We start from the raw sequence: 15,236 nt of genomic DNA on the forward strand, positions 1-15,236 counted from the left end.
TGGACCAAATTCCCTGGGTGTCATCACCAGAGATAAGATAACTAACAGCAGCCACCTACATGGGAAGCAATACCACGTCTATAAATTATTTACAAGGGATTAACCTTTTTATGAGCATAATCTGAGGATGCAGGCAGAGTAAAAACTCAGTCCTTGTGACCAGCTGCATTTCCAATACTACAAAGACCCCACAGCTATAAGATCACTTTTATAGTCATTTGAACCTGCTTTCTGTAAGGGAAAGTTCTCATTTGTTTTGGTCATATTAAAGGGTTCCCACTGCAGCAACCAATATGAAATGCACAACAGCCTTGTACTTTATATTACCATTAAGGTAGATATGGTAAAGACCTTTTGTGTTTTAAACCCTGGTAAGTTGTACAGTATTGTATACTGTAGGCCAAATGCTCACTCTTTACTACCGCTCTCAAGTTGTCTGTCAGGGACAAGAATAAGAATAGAAACTTCCACTTAAAAACAGCATTTATCTTTTGTGTGACACTTTAAAATTATGTCTGCAAATGCATTTGCATTTCAACATGGTTTCACAGGATTGCATAGGAGTGATGTCTAAATAACTAATATTTTGAAGATCACCACAAACTTATAATAAATACAACTGGACCACCACAGGAAAAGCAGCTAAGACATTGCAATCCATATGAATCTGAGGTCATTAATTTAAAGTGCAACCAAAAAAAAAAAAAAAATTTCTGAATTAACCAAACTCTCAATTATTCTTGATACACTGGTTAAAGTGTACAATTTCCTAACAATCTAAGCTATGGTATGTCTGTGGATCGCACCAGGTTTTAATTGGCCAATAAGTCATATTGCTGGGCATGTGTACACAGACTAATATCCCTAACACTGAACAAATTTACCAGTAAATATTACACCAAAAAGACTGTAAAACCTGCTTCATTCAAATATATTACTGAATCTTCAAATAAAGAATAGAAAAGCATCACAATTTTACAATTAACATTAGTCTTTTGTTATTACATATTTAAGATGCCAGAAGTTAAAACATGCGAGAAGATTGAGAATGGGAATTAGTAAAATATTCAGTGATTGGAGAGGTTGCTTGTCAAACCTATAAAGAATAAACACCCAGGATTCCATCAACTACAAAAAAAGGTGGAAGCAATCCAGGTGTATTCTCTGGTTGTGTAAAAGGTTTGGGCTGATCAAATCAACCACTAAATCATCATCAACTACAATTCAAGTTATTTGAAACTTACCTCTAAATTGGTATTGACGACGTTTCCAAACCTAAAGGCGCCCGGGCATAAATTACCCCTGGCCACAAGCTTACACTTTACGCAATGGGGTGGGGGGGTGCTCATAAACTTAGCAGCACCTTTAACTTATAATACTATGCGCCACCTATAATAAAACTAGACTGCGACGTTTAAAGGCAACGGCACACTGGTATATCCCTCAATGCGTTCTGCCTGCGTTGTTGCATATATTACAGCAGCAGTAATGTGTTCACCTCTGTGCTAATGATTAGATCTATATAAGTGGTCCCATCAGATTGTGACTGAAGAGGTTTCTGTTTGCTTAATTGCACTGCATTTTTAAAAGGGTTATTTACCAGAGAAAAGAGGTTGGAATGGCAGTCCTCAAGGCTCGCCCCGTTAGCCACCCAGTTCGCTGCAGCAGTCATGATCCTCCGCGAAGCGGCTCGCCAGAGCTGGGCATGACGGAATCCGGGACCGGTACTGAGACCGAGCCGAGCCGAATAGGGTCACTCACACCACCACGAAAATCAAAATCTAAAATAAATACTATCCACAAGAACCCAAACCGTGGTGAAGATAATCCAAAACAGACTGATATTATAAATCAATACAGGCGTCAAAAGAACAGGAAAAATGAACTACATTTGTAAATCCAAAATTAGTTTCCTGAGGGTACCAATATCTGGGTGATGAGGTCCAGATCCGAACCGATTCAAAACAAAAAGTGTCGTGTTTCAGTACCGTATTCCTACGGGCAGGCAACGTGTATTTCTGTCCAAAACAGGTCCATGTTGTGCCGGTTTTATTAAATAACAGTAAATCCCCACGATGTAGCTAGACGAGTTGGATTAAAATAGACCAAAAGAACAAATCCGGAATTGATTGGTAATAAAATCAAATAGTTTGTGTTCATAACTCCATTCATAAACTATTCTGATCTCCCAGCTCGTCCTAAATATTGGGGGTATTTTTCAATGATAAAACAAGACTGGACTGAAGCAGTAAATTGCAAAAGGTGTGCAATAATACTCCCGGAATCCCGAGATGTGTGCTGACATAACAATTCACACATGAACCTACGCTCGATAAAAACAGACAGGTCTTGTTCTCGCTTGTGGCAAGAAAAATCAGTTTTGATGTTGTAAATAAATAAAAACTATAAAAAATAAAAATATCTAGATACCGATACCCAGTTATCTCAGTTCCGATTAGTTTTTGCGGATATTACTGGTTATTTATAGTTTTTTGTTCACCGCCACCATGCCGTAGCAGATGCTAAGAGAAATGTTTTTTTTTTTTTTAATCAGTGTTTCACTTTCCAATAAATAAACAGTGAGAAACACAAATCTGGAAGCTTTTGTTTCTCCCGTTCAGTTTCAGAAAAATAATCCCAGCTCCCTCCAAAAATGTATTCCAGTTACTGCTTCTTTATTTTTTCCTCCCCAAAAAGTCTTGTTAGTTTAACATCGGGAGAAAAGAAAAAAAAAAAAACAGACGAGGTTAAAAAAAAAAAAAAAAAAAAAAAAAAAAAAAAAAAAATCCTTCCTTCCTTTCAATTCATCATGACGAAACGTCCTCCAGAGCCTTAACAATAACCCCTAAAGCACGACGAGGATGGGGGGTAATAACAATTACTCAATACTAGTGATAATAACCCCAGTCTGGCACATATTTTCATATGTACTTGTTTAATGTAAAAAATAAAAACACACACAAAAACGACGGACTCGCGAGATACGAGTCTCCAACCAACAACAAAAATAAGAAAATCCCCTGAAAAAAAAACGTACAAAATAAATAAATACAGCGGGGATATTATATTACTCCAAAAACAGCGCTAGTTGTACAGCCAGCGGGCTCCTGTCGGTGTGTGTCGCTTTGTTCCCAGGTAGTGTTTTTATTTCTCCGTGTCTTCACTGTTATTTTCGTGTGTGTGTGTGTGAGAGAGAGAGAGAGTGGCTCCCAATGTGTGAGACGTCTCGCTGCTGCTGCTGCTGCTATCACACACACACACACACACACACACACACATAGGCTGCCCAGCACGCACACCGATGTAATGGCGGCGGATGGGAGAGAGATTCGCCATCTCATTGGGCTCGGAGACCTCATGTGACCAAAGAAAGGGATAGATTACTAGAATGTTTCACACGGCCCAAATCTTGCCGCTGGAGGCGCTGTGTGCAAACTATATGCACACCGTCGTTATTATATCACATACTGTATTCAAGAAGAGTGCTTGCTGAGTGTGTGGAGACTGGCTTGACTTACAACAGTACATTTACAAAGCCTTTGTTAAAAATGAAAATTTGTTCTGGACTAAAATCTTAATAAAATGTACCTCAACATTTTGTTTAAAACTCCTCTATTTCTGATTCTCCATGCTATTATTATTATTATTATTATTATTATTATTATTATTATTATTATTATTATTATTATTATTATTAGTAGTAGTAGTAGTTTTTTTTTTTTTTTCCATGCGTAAAAGACGAGTGTTTATTTCTGCTGGTCAGTGACAAAGCAGGTAAGGCAGTAGCAGTGAGGCACGTCGAGAGGGCAGCGTGAATCTCAATAGGGCTCACTGAAGTGGTAATGGGGGTGACCTGCATCCTGGGGAACAGAGTTCCCATCAGTTGTGATCATGGGTACAATAGCGTTAGTTCTTGTAGTCCCATCGCTTACATCTCTTCATCTTCCAGCGTGAAGTCAAACACCTGGATATTCTGAAGGATGCAGGACTCATTGCCACCCCTCGATGCACCTGACACCTGCCTATGGGCTCCTCCTGCAGCACCGGCTTGTCGGGGTGTTTCCAGGCGCGGTCGGGGGACCCCAGCGTGCTGTACGCCATCACCACCAGCCTGCGAGCCCGGCAGTGTGCCAGCAGCTCCGTTTGCGACAGACAGGGGTCAGCTTGTAATTTTTCTGGCCACAGACTTATATATAAAAAAAATATGTATAGGTATACGCAGCTGTGTATAATAAGGATGTACTTTTAACAAGGGTTTCTGGTATTATTTATAAACTACAAGAGCAAAACCAGCGAGATAAATTATAGTTACTAAATCAAAACATAAAGAGTAAGTAGGTACAAATGTCTTCTTACAAATTGTTTCACCTTTATTTGCATTTTGAATAGTTATTTGCAATTATATTGAGTGGTTCTTGGCTTAGTTGATTTAGTATTGAGTTTTTATCTTTGTATTCTGTCTTTACCTGTCTGTGAGCTTCTAACTGCCTCGAACAGGCTTGGTCATTCTATTCAAATCCCATGACAAATGATGTGGGCTAGTTCCACCTGCTGTGTAGCGCTGGTTGAATGGAATGGTTCAATCCGGCCAGTTAGAACTCTCCAGCTGAGCTCAAAGCATTTTCTGACTGGTAAAAAGAGATTCAAGGAAAAATGAGAACTCAATACTGGAGCAGCACAGCCCAGGACCGCTCAGAATTATTGCAAACACCCTAACAAGACAAGAGGAAAGAGAACCAAGCCGTAAAATTACATTTGAAGTTGTTTGTATGGCACATGGAATTGTAGTTCATTTTTAATTCCTAGAAAACAGACATGTAGATCAGAGAAGGGAGCCAGTATGAATTTTCTTTCATGAAAAGAGAAGTTATCTCTTTGATCTGCTTAAGAACTGGTTCAAATATCAATTCAATGAATTGTATGAATAGCTTCAAATCAATACATAGCCCAAGAGCCTATATTTGATTTTATTTCATATTGTGTCTCCCCTCATGTAGACGCTCCTAAGTTCTTCACCTGGAATAACCAGGAATTTTTGTCATCTTTCTGAAAGTTGTATATTTGCTCTGTAATCTAGGAATCCATCCTTTTATATTTCTTATATAAAGTAGGGAGAAGGACATTGTTTGTGAACAGTTGTTAGGATTATCCCACGCAATGACAATTTAATTGTACAGTGTTCATGTATAATTGTAGTCTCATCATTGTAGTTCTTCCACAACTTTAAATTATCCTATAATATTGTTTCAGCTCCCCTTGGCTCCTTGTTCCATAGAGCTATGGGGGCTCCCCTCAACGATTTTTAACAGATTACTTTTTCAAAGTAACTTGGTGCAGTACATATGTTTTTATAGAAGTGATAAAATCAGTTTCTTACCTCTTATTAGCACTAGCAACATTATCACTGGCCCCTTTCTTTATGTTGAATAACACAGGTCATAAAGCAGCTCTATATGTTTTATTTAATGCTTTGCTATTGTATTATAAGTACTTCAACTTCAGTGCAAATCCACCACTGATACTGTTTCATATACCTTTACTTTGTGTTTTAGGTATTGTAGTTACCAACACAATTAGTTACCAGCAATTACCAAAAGGAATAGAGCTTTTTGTTCATGCTTTAAGAGCAGTACTTTCTGTTCTGTATAGATCTGTATTGGAGAAGCCCACACTTTTGTGTTGTGTATCTTTTGCAAGTTACATTAAGGGATTACTTTCACATTTATACCTTTTAGTTCCTGTTGTCCAGTGTAGATTACTGTGGATGACTTAAAAGAGACTTCATTCAATTTGTTTTCTTACCCTTATAAAAGTTCACCACATAAAGTCGGTGATGATGGTGAGAATGTTGGTTTGACCATGCTTTTCCCATGGTTACTATGCATATACCATAGTTTATTTTGAATAGGATTTAATACCTCTCTGGGCTTTGCAATGCTTATCTGTGCTTTACCATGTTGTCACTATGCTTTATTACATTTTCCTGTGCTTTTACTATGGGAAAGTTTTTACAATGCTTACCTGTGCTTTACCACACTGGCACTATGCTTTAATACACTTTCTGTGCACCTTTGCACAGCCTGTACAGCCTGCCTTTACTGTGGTGTGCTGAAGCAGGACTGTATTCCTGCAGCCAGTGAGAGACAGGAGCAACGCTGATGTGAATCACCATCACTGGAATAAAAATAGCTGAGTGGAAACTGCTTAGTAATGCTGGTGTAATCACTGTGACCAGTTATAAATAGAATTCCATCAGGGATTGCAATTTGAGCTTTTGATACAATAAACAACAAAGAAATAGTTAATGTAAATTCATTTTAATTACATTAATTACATAATTTATTTGGCTGTAGTTTACAGAGTTTACTCTTTTTTATTTTTTTACAGGTCCCTCAAGTTCAATACAATGCTTGTGCAATGAATATATGCTGCGTGCACTGTAAACTGTGACTGTGTTTGCAGTTTGCATTTCCGCTGCCAATTGTAGAATAAAAATTCTGTTTGAAGGCATTTGTGATAATGGATCCTACTCACAATAAATCATACATTATTAAAGAAATTATTTAATCATAAGGGGCTCGTAGCAGAATATGGAACTTAATAAAGTTATGAAGTACTAAAAGAAACTTAATAACAGTTAATGACAAATGTTTTAGCTATATGCTTGTATTTTGAAATCTAACACTATTGATTGTTTAATAGTTATGGATAATAAATAAAGTTAAACAAAATTGAACCCATTTTGGGCCCTATTCTCAAAACGATAAGGACTGTTTTGTTTATAAGGGTTGTCATAGATCAAACCGTGCTTTGTACAATAATACTTGCTAAACTCTCTTGTAAATCTGCAGACTAAAGACTATTTAATTCATTAAAAGGGAATTTAAAACCAGTCCTTAACCAAATGTTCCTTAAACAACACATAAAGTGAATAGATCTCCTGTTTTAAAATTCTCACCCAAATATTGCTGTGGGAAAAAAAGAAAACTGCATATGAGCAATTACATGATTTGATTCTAGATTCAGTCATTCATATTAAATTTGTAGTAGAAATTGCTAAATGACACAATCAACACCTACTGTATTCATATGTATATGTAAAGTAGCCAGCAGGCGTGTTATGGAAGAAGGTCAACCTACTTCACCTCACTGCACTTTAGCGCCCCCTACTAGTCAGGGCCACACGAATTCAGGCAGGCTTCCCAGGCTGCCATGGCAACTTGATAACATCTTTTCTCAGGTTCAGCGGGTAAAACTGGTCGATTGGCTTGACAGGAAGTGCAGAAATCATCTGTTTCTCTTTAGTCCTCCTGAAATAACTCTTTGTGTTTGCATTTCATTTTAAATGAATGTTCGTTCAGGCTTGTTGCATAGTGTTGAAGTAATTCCTGAACACCATAAACCAAGTTCACCGAGTAGCTCTGAACACAGGACATAAGTAACCCTCTAAAAACCAAAGCAACTCCCAGTGAGCTGGTGATCAAATTTAACAAATATGTATTAGACTGTTGGTACCAGAAATAAATAATTCAGACATTTCATTTGTGGTCTTGTAAGCTATTTCTAGTTTCTTTTTTAATTGTATTTCATATTTGTTTTTTATCCTTTCAGAAAATAAGATTGCTAACTAACAATGAGTAAATGCACACTCAGCAGGTATAAAATATCAGACACAGTTTACAGCAAATTGATGCGTTTAGGACAAATTGGACAAACAGTTTCCTGTAGAACATTACAGTAGAACATTACAGTAACAATATTTCGAATATACCTGTTTTGTTTTGTTTTTTGCCTAGCTCTTCAACCAGCACCAAGGCTCCTGAACCAGTGTGACCAGTTGAAAACCACCAAACCACCATCTCCGCCCAGCTCACACCAATGCTGGTCATTACTGTAATTTCCCAATAAGAATACTATAGAAAGCTATTTGATAAATGCTTAGAAGTCTTTCTCAGTGTCATTTTGAATGCATTTAGTAATGTTAATAGAGTTAATGAATACACCTTAGAGAGGGAAAAAACAGGATTACTATCAAGCCTGATAAATATCGAGCCCTCAGCATGTCTCCTCCTAGTGGCTGATGAGTTCATAAAACTGACATCAGGAAAGGACACTTGCCTTTTGATTACAGGGCTGGTGCTTTAGTTCAATAGCATGATGTTTGTCTGAACTGTGAAAGTACTGGTTCACATCCAGCCCTAACGTCTTTGTTCAATTCAATGAGCTGAGATGCCAAGCCATCCAGTGTGTGTTCATAACTGTTGATGCTCATGATAAATTCATGTTAGGGATAATGTTTAATATAAATAATAATGAAATTCAGTTCTAATTAATCTAAATATTTAAATGAACCATTACCATTAGAATTAGCTTTTCTGAAATGTGTTCTTTTAGAGGAATTCAGTGAATTATAATTTTCACTCTCACAATTTCAACTTAAGAAATTATAACTCTCACTTAAACGGTAATTTGGAAACCAACACAAAAAAACATTCAATTAATATATTATTTACGTGATTCAAATTTAAATAATTGACATTTCTTAAAGAGTAAACAGTTGCAATTGTCATTTTGACTTTTGGTTCATACTTTTTTATTTCATGATGTTTGCAATCAGTTTGGGTTCTGGATTCTGAGGTGCCAATTGTGAGTTATTATCATTTTTCACTTTATCTGACTTTGAGCTTGTCTGATTGCCTGCATTGAACATACTTTCTCAATTCATTCAAATCATGACATAATGTGACCTTTCAATTCTGCCAGATCCGCCCACTGACTCTCTCTCTCTCTGCAGATATATAGAGTGGTAGAGTAGGTGGGGTGGTAGAGTGTAAAGGTCATATTGTCACAAGGTCATATTGTTCCCCAGACAAGCTCAAAACCAGGTAAATGTGAGATTAAAGAAGTGTTTAAGCTCAATATTGGAGCAACAGAATCCATCAGGTCATTAAAAAGCAGTCTCTCAAAACGGCTGGATGGATTCAATTTTATAAAGGTGTGTTCATTGAAGTTTGAAGAGGACCCAATCAACAACATCTGACTATTGGCATTTCATTTTTTGTAGCTTCACTTTTTTGGGTCATACAGAATATATGAAACACATGGGGGTCTATGTTGACCACCCAAAGAGCAGTAGCTCTTTAATCCTAAAGTAACCCAGCAGAGAGGATTTATAGACATCCTAATGAATAAGTCATGCATTTCCAAATGTTACAAATATCTGGGTTTTCCAGGTGGGTCCAACTAGAATCTTAAAAAAAAAAGAGAAGACTTCAACCTGTCCTGTGTTCTCAGTCTGGTGTGTAGACAAGGACCTCTGCATAGTCTTCATTCCTATCTTCTAGGTATCGTTAGGAGTTAACTTTTAAATGAATAGCCAAACTCCAAAGAATGACGGGTTTCTCATTTAGATTCATATCGTCCCAATGCTCGCGCTGACATTTTGACTGCCCTTTTGCAATTGCTCAAAGTGCTGGGATTGTCTATGGCAAACAGGTCCCTCTCACAGATAGCCCATTGTCTGCTTGTTCCTGCACTTGCTAGGGGGTCATCCTTCTAGATTGGGGATCTGTGAAGTTGAACGGTGGCAGAAGGAGCTAGGGGAGGCGAGCTGGCAATGTCATGGGTGGGAGAGCACTGGCTAGCTCTACCAACAGAGACTCCCAGGAACAGAGCAGCCAGTCAAGGCAAGTGCAGGCTTCTAGAATTGTACCTAGAGGCCTAGTTTGAATCCAGCTGCCCAGCTCAAGTGAAAGGAGTTTTGTGGTCTTAGTGTAAAGAGCTAGTAGCTCGAAATGGTATTTTAACTGTTTTTGTTTACTTTTTATGATATTTGGAATGTCTAATTCAGAATGTTGTTGCTCGAATATCGGGTTGCATTGTGACAGTGCATTGAAGTGTTTTGAAAAGCCCAGCCAGAATATTTAATGACCACTCCACATTGTAATTTTGAGTTCAGATACGGCAGTGACTGAGGTGACAGAATCCGATTGGTTTGGATTTGAAGAACGACTCCACAAAGGCTTCAGTGGGAAGGCTGGCAAGTCTGTATCATTTATCTCAAATATAGTTTTGTATTTTGTTGTAGTCGCATACTAACTCAGTAGAACTCAATAACAATAAACAATCTAGTTTTTTGTCAGGCAAAGACATTCCTGCTTCAGTCACAAAAGAGTGCCACGAGGGGGGAGGGGGGGGTCAGCAGTTCCCTTTTATAGTGAGATGCTCCTCAGGGACACGCCCACCTGCCAGTCAGAGCTTTCTGCATTATCACTGAGACTAAAGTTAAGAGAGTAAAGTTAAGTTGTGAGTCTGTTTTTTTTTTCTCATTATAGGGAAGCTTTCACAGGTACAGAAGGTGAGACAAATAATAATATTAACATTAATCTCACCCTTTTAGTCTCATAATGATTATGCAAACAGGTCTTGGTCTTTAGTAAAGATCATGTTGCTATAAACCATGCTGAGCTCACTCTTTTAAAAAATGTTTCAAGGATGTAATGAAAATTGGAAACAAAACAACAATGGCAAACAAAATAGAATGTACCTTTAACATTCAGTACCCAAGGTGCAGTTGGGTTTGAGCTGGGGGAACGATGCTTTAGCAGAGTGTATTAGAGGAAGTGTTAGCTGAGTTATATGAGAGGAGGAGACAGTGGGGCTGTGATCAGAAACAGCAGGGGGTGCAGAGTGAATTAGAGGAAGTGTTAGCTGAGAGGAGGAGACAGTGGGGGCTGTGATCAGAAACAGCAGGGGGTGCAAAGTGAATTAGAGGTAGTATTAGCTGAGAGGAGGAGACAGTGGAGGCTGTGATCAGAAACAGCAGGGGGTGCACAGTGTATTAGAGGCAATGTTAACTGAGTTATATGAGAGAAGGAGACAGTGGGGGCTGTGATCAGAAACATCAGGGGGTGCAGAGTGTATTAGAGACAGTGTTAGCTGAGCTAGATGAGAGGTGAGGACAGTGGGGCTGTGATCAGAAGCAGCAGGGGATGCACAGTGTATTAGAGGCAGTGTTAGCTGAGTTATATGAGAGGAGGAGACAGTGGGGCTGTGATCAGAAACAGCAGGGGGTGCAGAGTGAATTAGAGGAAGTGTTAGCTGAGAGGAGGAGACAGTGGGGGCTGTGATCAGAAACAGCAGGGGGTGCAAAGTGAATTAGAGGTAGTATTAGCTGAGAGGAGGAGACAGTGGAGGCTGTGATCAGAAACAGCAGGGGGTGCACAGTGTATTAGAGGCAATGTTAACTGAGTTATATGAGAGAAGGAGACAGTGGGGGCTGTGATCAGAAACATCAGGGGGTGCAGAGTGTATTAGAGACAGTGTTAGCTGAGCTAGATGAGAGGTGAGGACAGTGGGGCTGTGATCAGAAGCAGCAGGGGATGCACAGTGTATTAGAGGCAGTGTTAGCTGAGTTATATGAAAGGAGGAGACAGTGGGGCTGTGATTAGAAACAACAGGGAGCAGTTGTGTACAGGTTGCATAAGTGATCTGCTGTTGGATTGAGGCAGATGCATGAAGGAAGAGTTGCTAGTTCCCTTTACCCAGGCATGTCCCTGTGAGGAAGAGAGACTAACGTCCTCCCTGCAGAACCAGGCTTTTCCAGTACAGTGTGGAAGCTCACTCCAGGCGATCCTGCTGGCTGCTCTCCAGTTAACCAGGCATGCGGTGAGCTGTAATGTGAATTATGTGACTTCTCTCAGGGACAGGCCCATTGGAAACCTCTCTGATGCTTTTCTCATCATAAATTATTGGCCCACAAAGATGAACTCCAACTCATTTCTTCTTAATTGCACACCATAATAACAGTATGATATAGATAGTCATGGATTGAGACAATGCTGATCCTGTCTGACAAAGCTCCTTGGCTTGTAGAAGTGTGGGTACAAAAAGAGTGTATGACTGTATACACACACACTGGACTTTATACACATACATATATGGACTTTATAAGGCCTTTGATAAAGTGTCACATAAAAGACAAATCCAAAGTTTTGCATCATGCTATATAATGAATACATTTCGCTTCATAAAGTCAAATAGAACCTGCTGAATAATTTTACATTAACATGTTGAATTACATACCGCTTGGTGTATGAAATACTGTACTACTATTATGACTTCCTGTATACTTTTCAATATAATTTTGTAGTTTCTTTGATTAAAGAATGTTAAATATAAGATCTAAATTATGTTCCTATAGTTTTTATTTTAAATGATAAAAATCTCAATCCTAAAATTCTAGATGATGCAAAACTTTTGGCCACAACTGTACACTCCTGCTAACCGCATGTAAATATCTCCTCAGTAACCATGCGCTGCTACAGTCGGCACCGCGTCATCAGGACACCTCTAAAGAAGTACAAATATCCTGAATAAGCAGCTGTCCCAATAAATGATGGGCATTTGAGACAATCTTAGTCACGCTTTTTTTTCCGTAAATGAAAAGAAAAAGAATGAAATCACATCACATTATGATTAAATGTTAAATACATCATTTAAAATACCAGTCAATTGTTTTTCTATTTCTCCTAAAAAAAAATGAAGACGAGGCACCTATGATGTTGGCACGCCACAAAAACACACAGGAAATTCCAGCAGCTCCTTCAAGAGTTCAGTCATAGTGTAATCACATACTCACTGCCCTGGGCTACACGGGCCGCTCTGAAAAGCAATCTCCGTTCATCATTTGAAAATTCTCTATCCCAATTAAACAAATTGACGTCCAAAATAAACAACCTAAATACCATTGAGAAGAATTGTCTCCCAGAGTAGTATCCCATTTAAGCAGAAATCCTAATTATCAGTATCCCGATTAGAAGGTGCCGACTGTGCTTGATTATTCCATATACATTTCAATCAAGTTTCCCCTAACACTTCTACTTTCTAAGTAGGTACAGTTCTCCTTATTAGCCCTGGGGTTAATGCAGTTACTGTTCTCTGAACTCTCCTTCAAAGGCGCACTGTCCTTTTTGTAAAGTTGAGTGTGGCAGGGTAACAGCCCCCCTGTAAGTAATGTGTGTGGTGGAATGTAAGGTTGGCAGGGATGGGGTTAAATCTATCCCTACCAGCAATCTCAGGTGTGGCCATTCCCCAGTTAGGTAACTGATGCTAATTGGGGAGTGGCCACATGCATATAAGGAAGGATAAATCTTTTGTTTGATGTCAGGAGTCGAGAGTCGGCCTAAGACATTTATTGTATTGTATTGTATTGTATTGTATTGTTTGACCTTTTATTTTGGCCCTTGTGCCTTTTTCATTATTTTCTTAACCTTTTTACTACTCCACTCTTGCAGTGTTTTAGCTGCTTAAATCATTTTCAGTAGTAGCATGCCATTTTTTTATTTCCTTTTTTCAATGCTTTGTCTGCCTTGGGTACAATGGGTGAACTGTACTGACTAGCGTTGGGTAGTCGCTCGTAACATTACACTGTAAGCTGCATTGCGCTAATGAATTGGTTCAGATTTGGGAAGCTGTGAACTGTATCATTACGCTTAAGATCTTGTTTGTATTTACAAGTCTGTATAGCCTACTCATCAAGTTATTAATATAACTGCAGTTTTGTGAAAGCACCTTGACATATACTTATCTGGCTGATAGTGATATACTGTAAGCTCTGTATTATAATGCCATGACAGCGGTTGTTTCAGATTCCTTCAAAATGATATTTTTCTGGACAGCTCGAGACACCCACTCTATCATCACATACAAAACCATATTTACTGTAATACCACTGGATATATTGAAGAGGAAAAACAGTAAATGAAGGCAGATCTTCATGAAACACAGCAGACTTGTAAGGAATGAGATGAACTAGAAAATGCTCTTCTTGTTTCTGCTAGTTCCTACTGCAATACAAATACAGTTGTGTTTTGTTTAACTTTTACATTACATCTTCCAGGACTGATCCTTTTTTGTATATATTTTGGCCACTTTTGTAGATTGCACATCTTTATAAAGATGGTCCCTTTCTTCTAACTTGGCCTTTTTTACATGTGAAATGTCTTTAGACAGATTAGATACACAATATCCACTTATCCAAAACACAGTGTCAGTCCATGTCCATCATATATATATATATATATATATTATATATATATATATATATATATATCATATATATATATATATACACACTGAGAGTACAAAATATTAGGAACACCTTCCTAATATTGAGTTGCACCCCCTTTTGCCCTCAGAACAGCCTCAATTCGTTGGGGCATGGATTCTGCAAGGTGTCGAAGGCGTTCCACATTTATGCTGTCCCATGTTGACTCCAATGCTTCCCGCAGTTGTGTCAAGTTGGCTGGTAGTGGATCTCTACTCCGAATAGCTCGTTCCATCTCATTCCACAGATGCTCAATTGGATTGAGATCTGGTGACTGGGCAGGCCATTGCAGTAAGCTGAATTCACTGTCATGTTTGTGGAACCATTCCTGGACAATCCTGGCCTTGTGGCATGGGGCATTAGCCTGATGAAAAAATCCATTAGCAGATGGATACACTGCTGTCATGAAGGGATGCACCTAATTGGCAATGATGTTCAGATATCCTGTGGCATTCAAACGTTGCTCCACTTTTATCAAGGGACCCAATGTGTGCCATGAAAACACACCCCACACCATCACACCACCACCACCACCAGCCTGCAATGTTGACACACAGCATGGTGGATGCATGTACTCATGTGGTTTTCTCCATACCCTAGTCCTCCCATCAGCGTGAAACAGCAGGAACCGGGATTCATCAGAGCAGGCAATGTTTTTCCAATCCTCCAGCGTCCAGTGTTTTTGTTCCTTTGCCCACTGCAACCGCAGTTTCTTGTGTTTTGCTGAAAGTAGTGGAACTCTGTTAGATCGTCGGCTGCCATACCCCATTCGTGTCAAGGTACGACGAGATCTGCATTCTTTTACGGGTCTTTCGGCACCAATGTTGTACTGGACTGTCAGTTGACTAACTGTAGCCCTTCTGTTGCGCTGCACAATTCGTGTCAGCCTCCTTTGGCTTCTTTCATCAATGAGCTGTTTTTGACCACTGGCCTGCAGTTGGCTGGATGTCCTTGCCCGTTGCCCCTGGATTTAACAGGTTACATCAATAATGTTTTGTACACACAGTGTACAGACCACGTCAGATCCTGGCTGATAGGCAATCTGTGTGATCCAGTGCTTTACAGATTCAACAGCGTTAACACTTCAATACAATTATGGTTATCACATGTTTCGCCCTTAGGTCAGACA

The 15,236-nt window shown here is 39.0% G+C and overlaps 2 protein-coding genes across 2 annotated transcripts in view; both read right to left on the minus strand.

The window, feature by feature from the left end:
• LOC121299806 (mediator of RNA polymerase II transcription subunit 13-like) overlaps nucleotides 1-2,754 on the minus strand; it is a 123,594-nt gene extending 120,840 nt beyond the window's left edge. Inside the window, 1 exon segment of the mRNA XM_041227896.1 lies at nucleotides 1,601-2,754. Within this exon segment, the coding sequence (XP_041083830.1) occupies nucleotides 1,601-1,672 (72 nt within the window). The 5' untranslated portion in view covers nucleotides 1,673-2,754.
• A 1,152-nt stretch (nucleotides 2,755-3,906) lies between these two features.
• The window catches only part of LOC121300229 (zona pellucida sperm-binding protein 3-like), a 33,945-nt gene continuing 22,615 nt past the window's right edge, over nucleotides 3,907-15,236 (minus strand). The window contains exon 11 of the mRNA XM_041228727.1: nucleotides 3,907-4,111. Within this exon, the coding sequence (XP_041084661.1) occupies nucleotides 3,907-4,111 (205 nt within the window). The remainder of the gene's footprint in view (nucleotides 4,112-15,236) is intronic.

This window comes from Polyodon spathula, chromosome 25, assembly GCF_017654505.1.
Source record: "Polyodon spathula isolate WHYD16114869_AA chromosome 25, ASM1765450v1, whole genome shotgun sequence".
Taxonomy (NCBI): Eukaryota; Metazoa; Chordata; class Actinopteri; order Acipenseriformes; family Polyodontidae; genus Polyodon; species Polyodon spathula.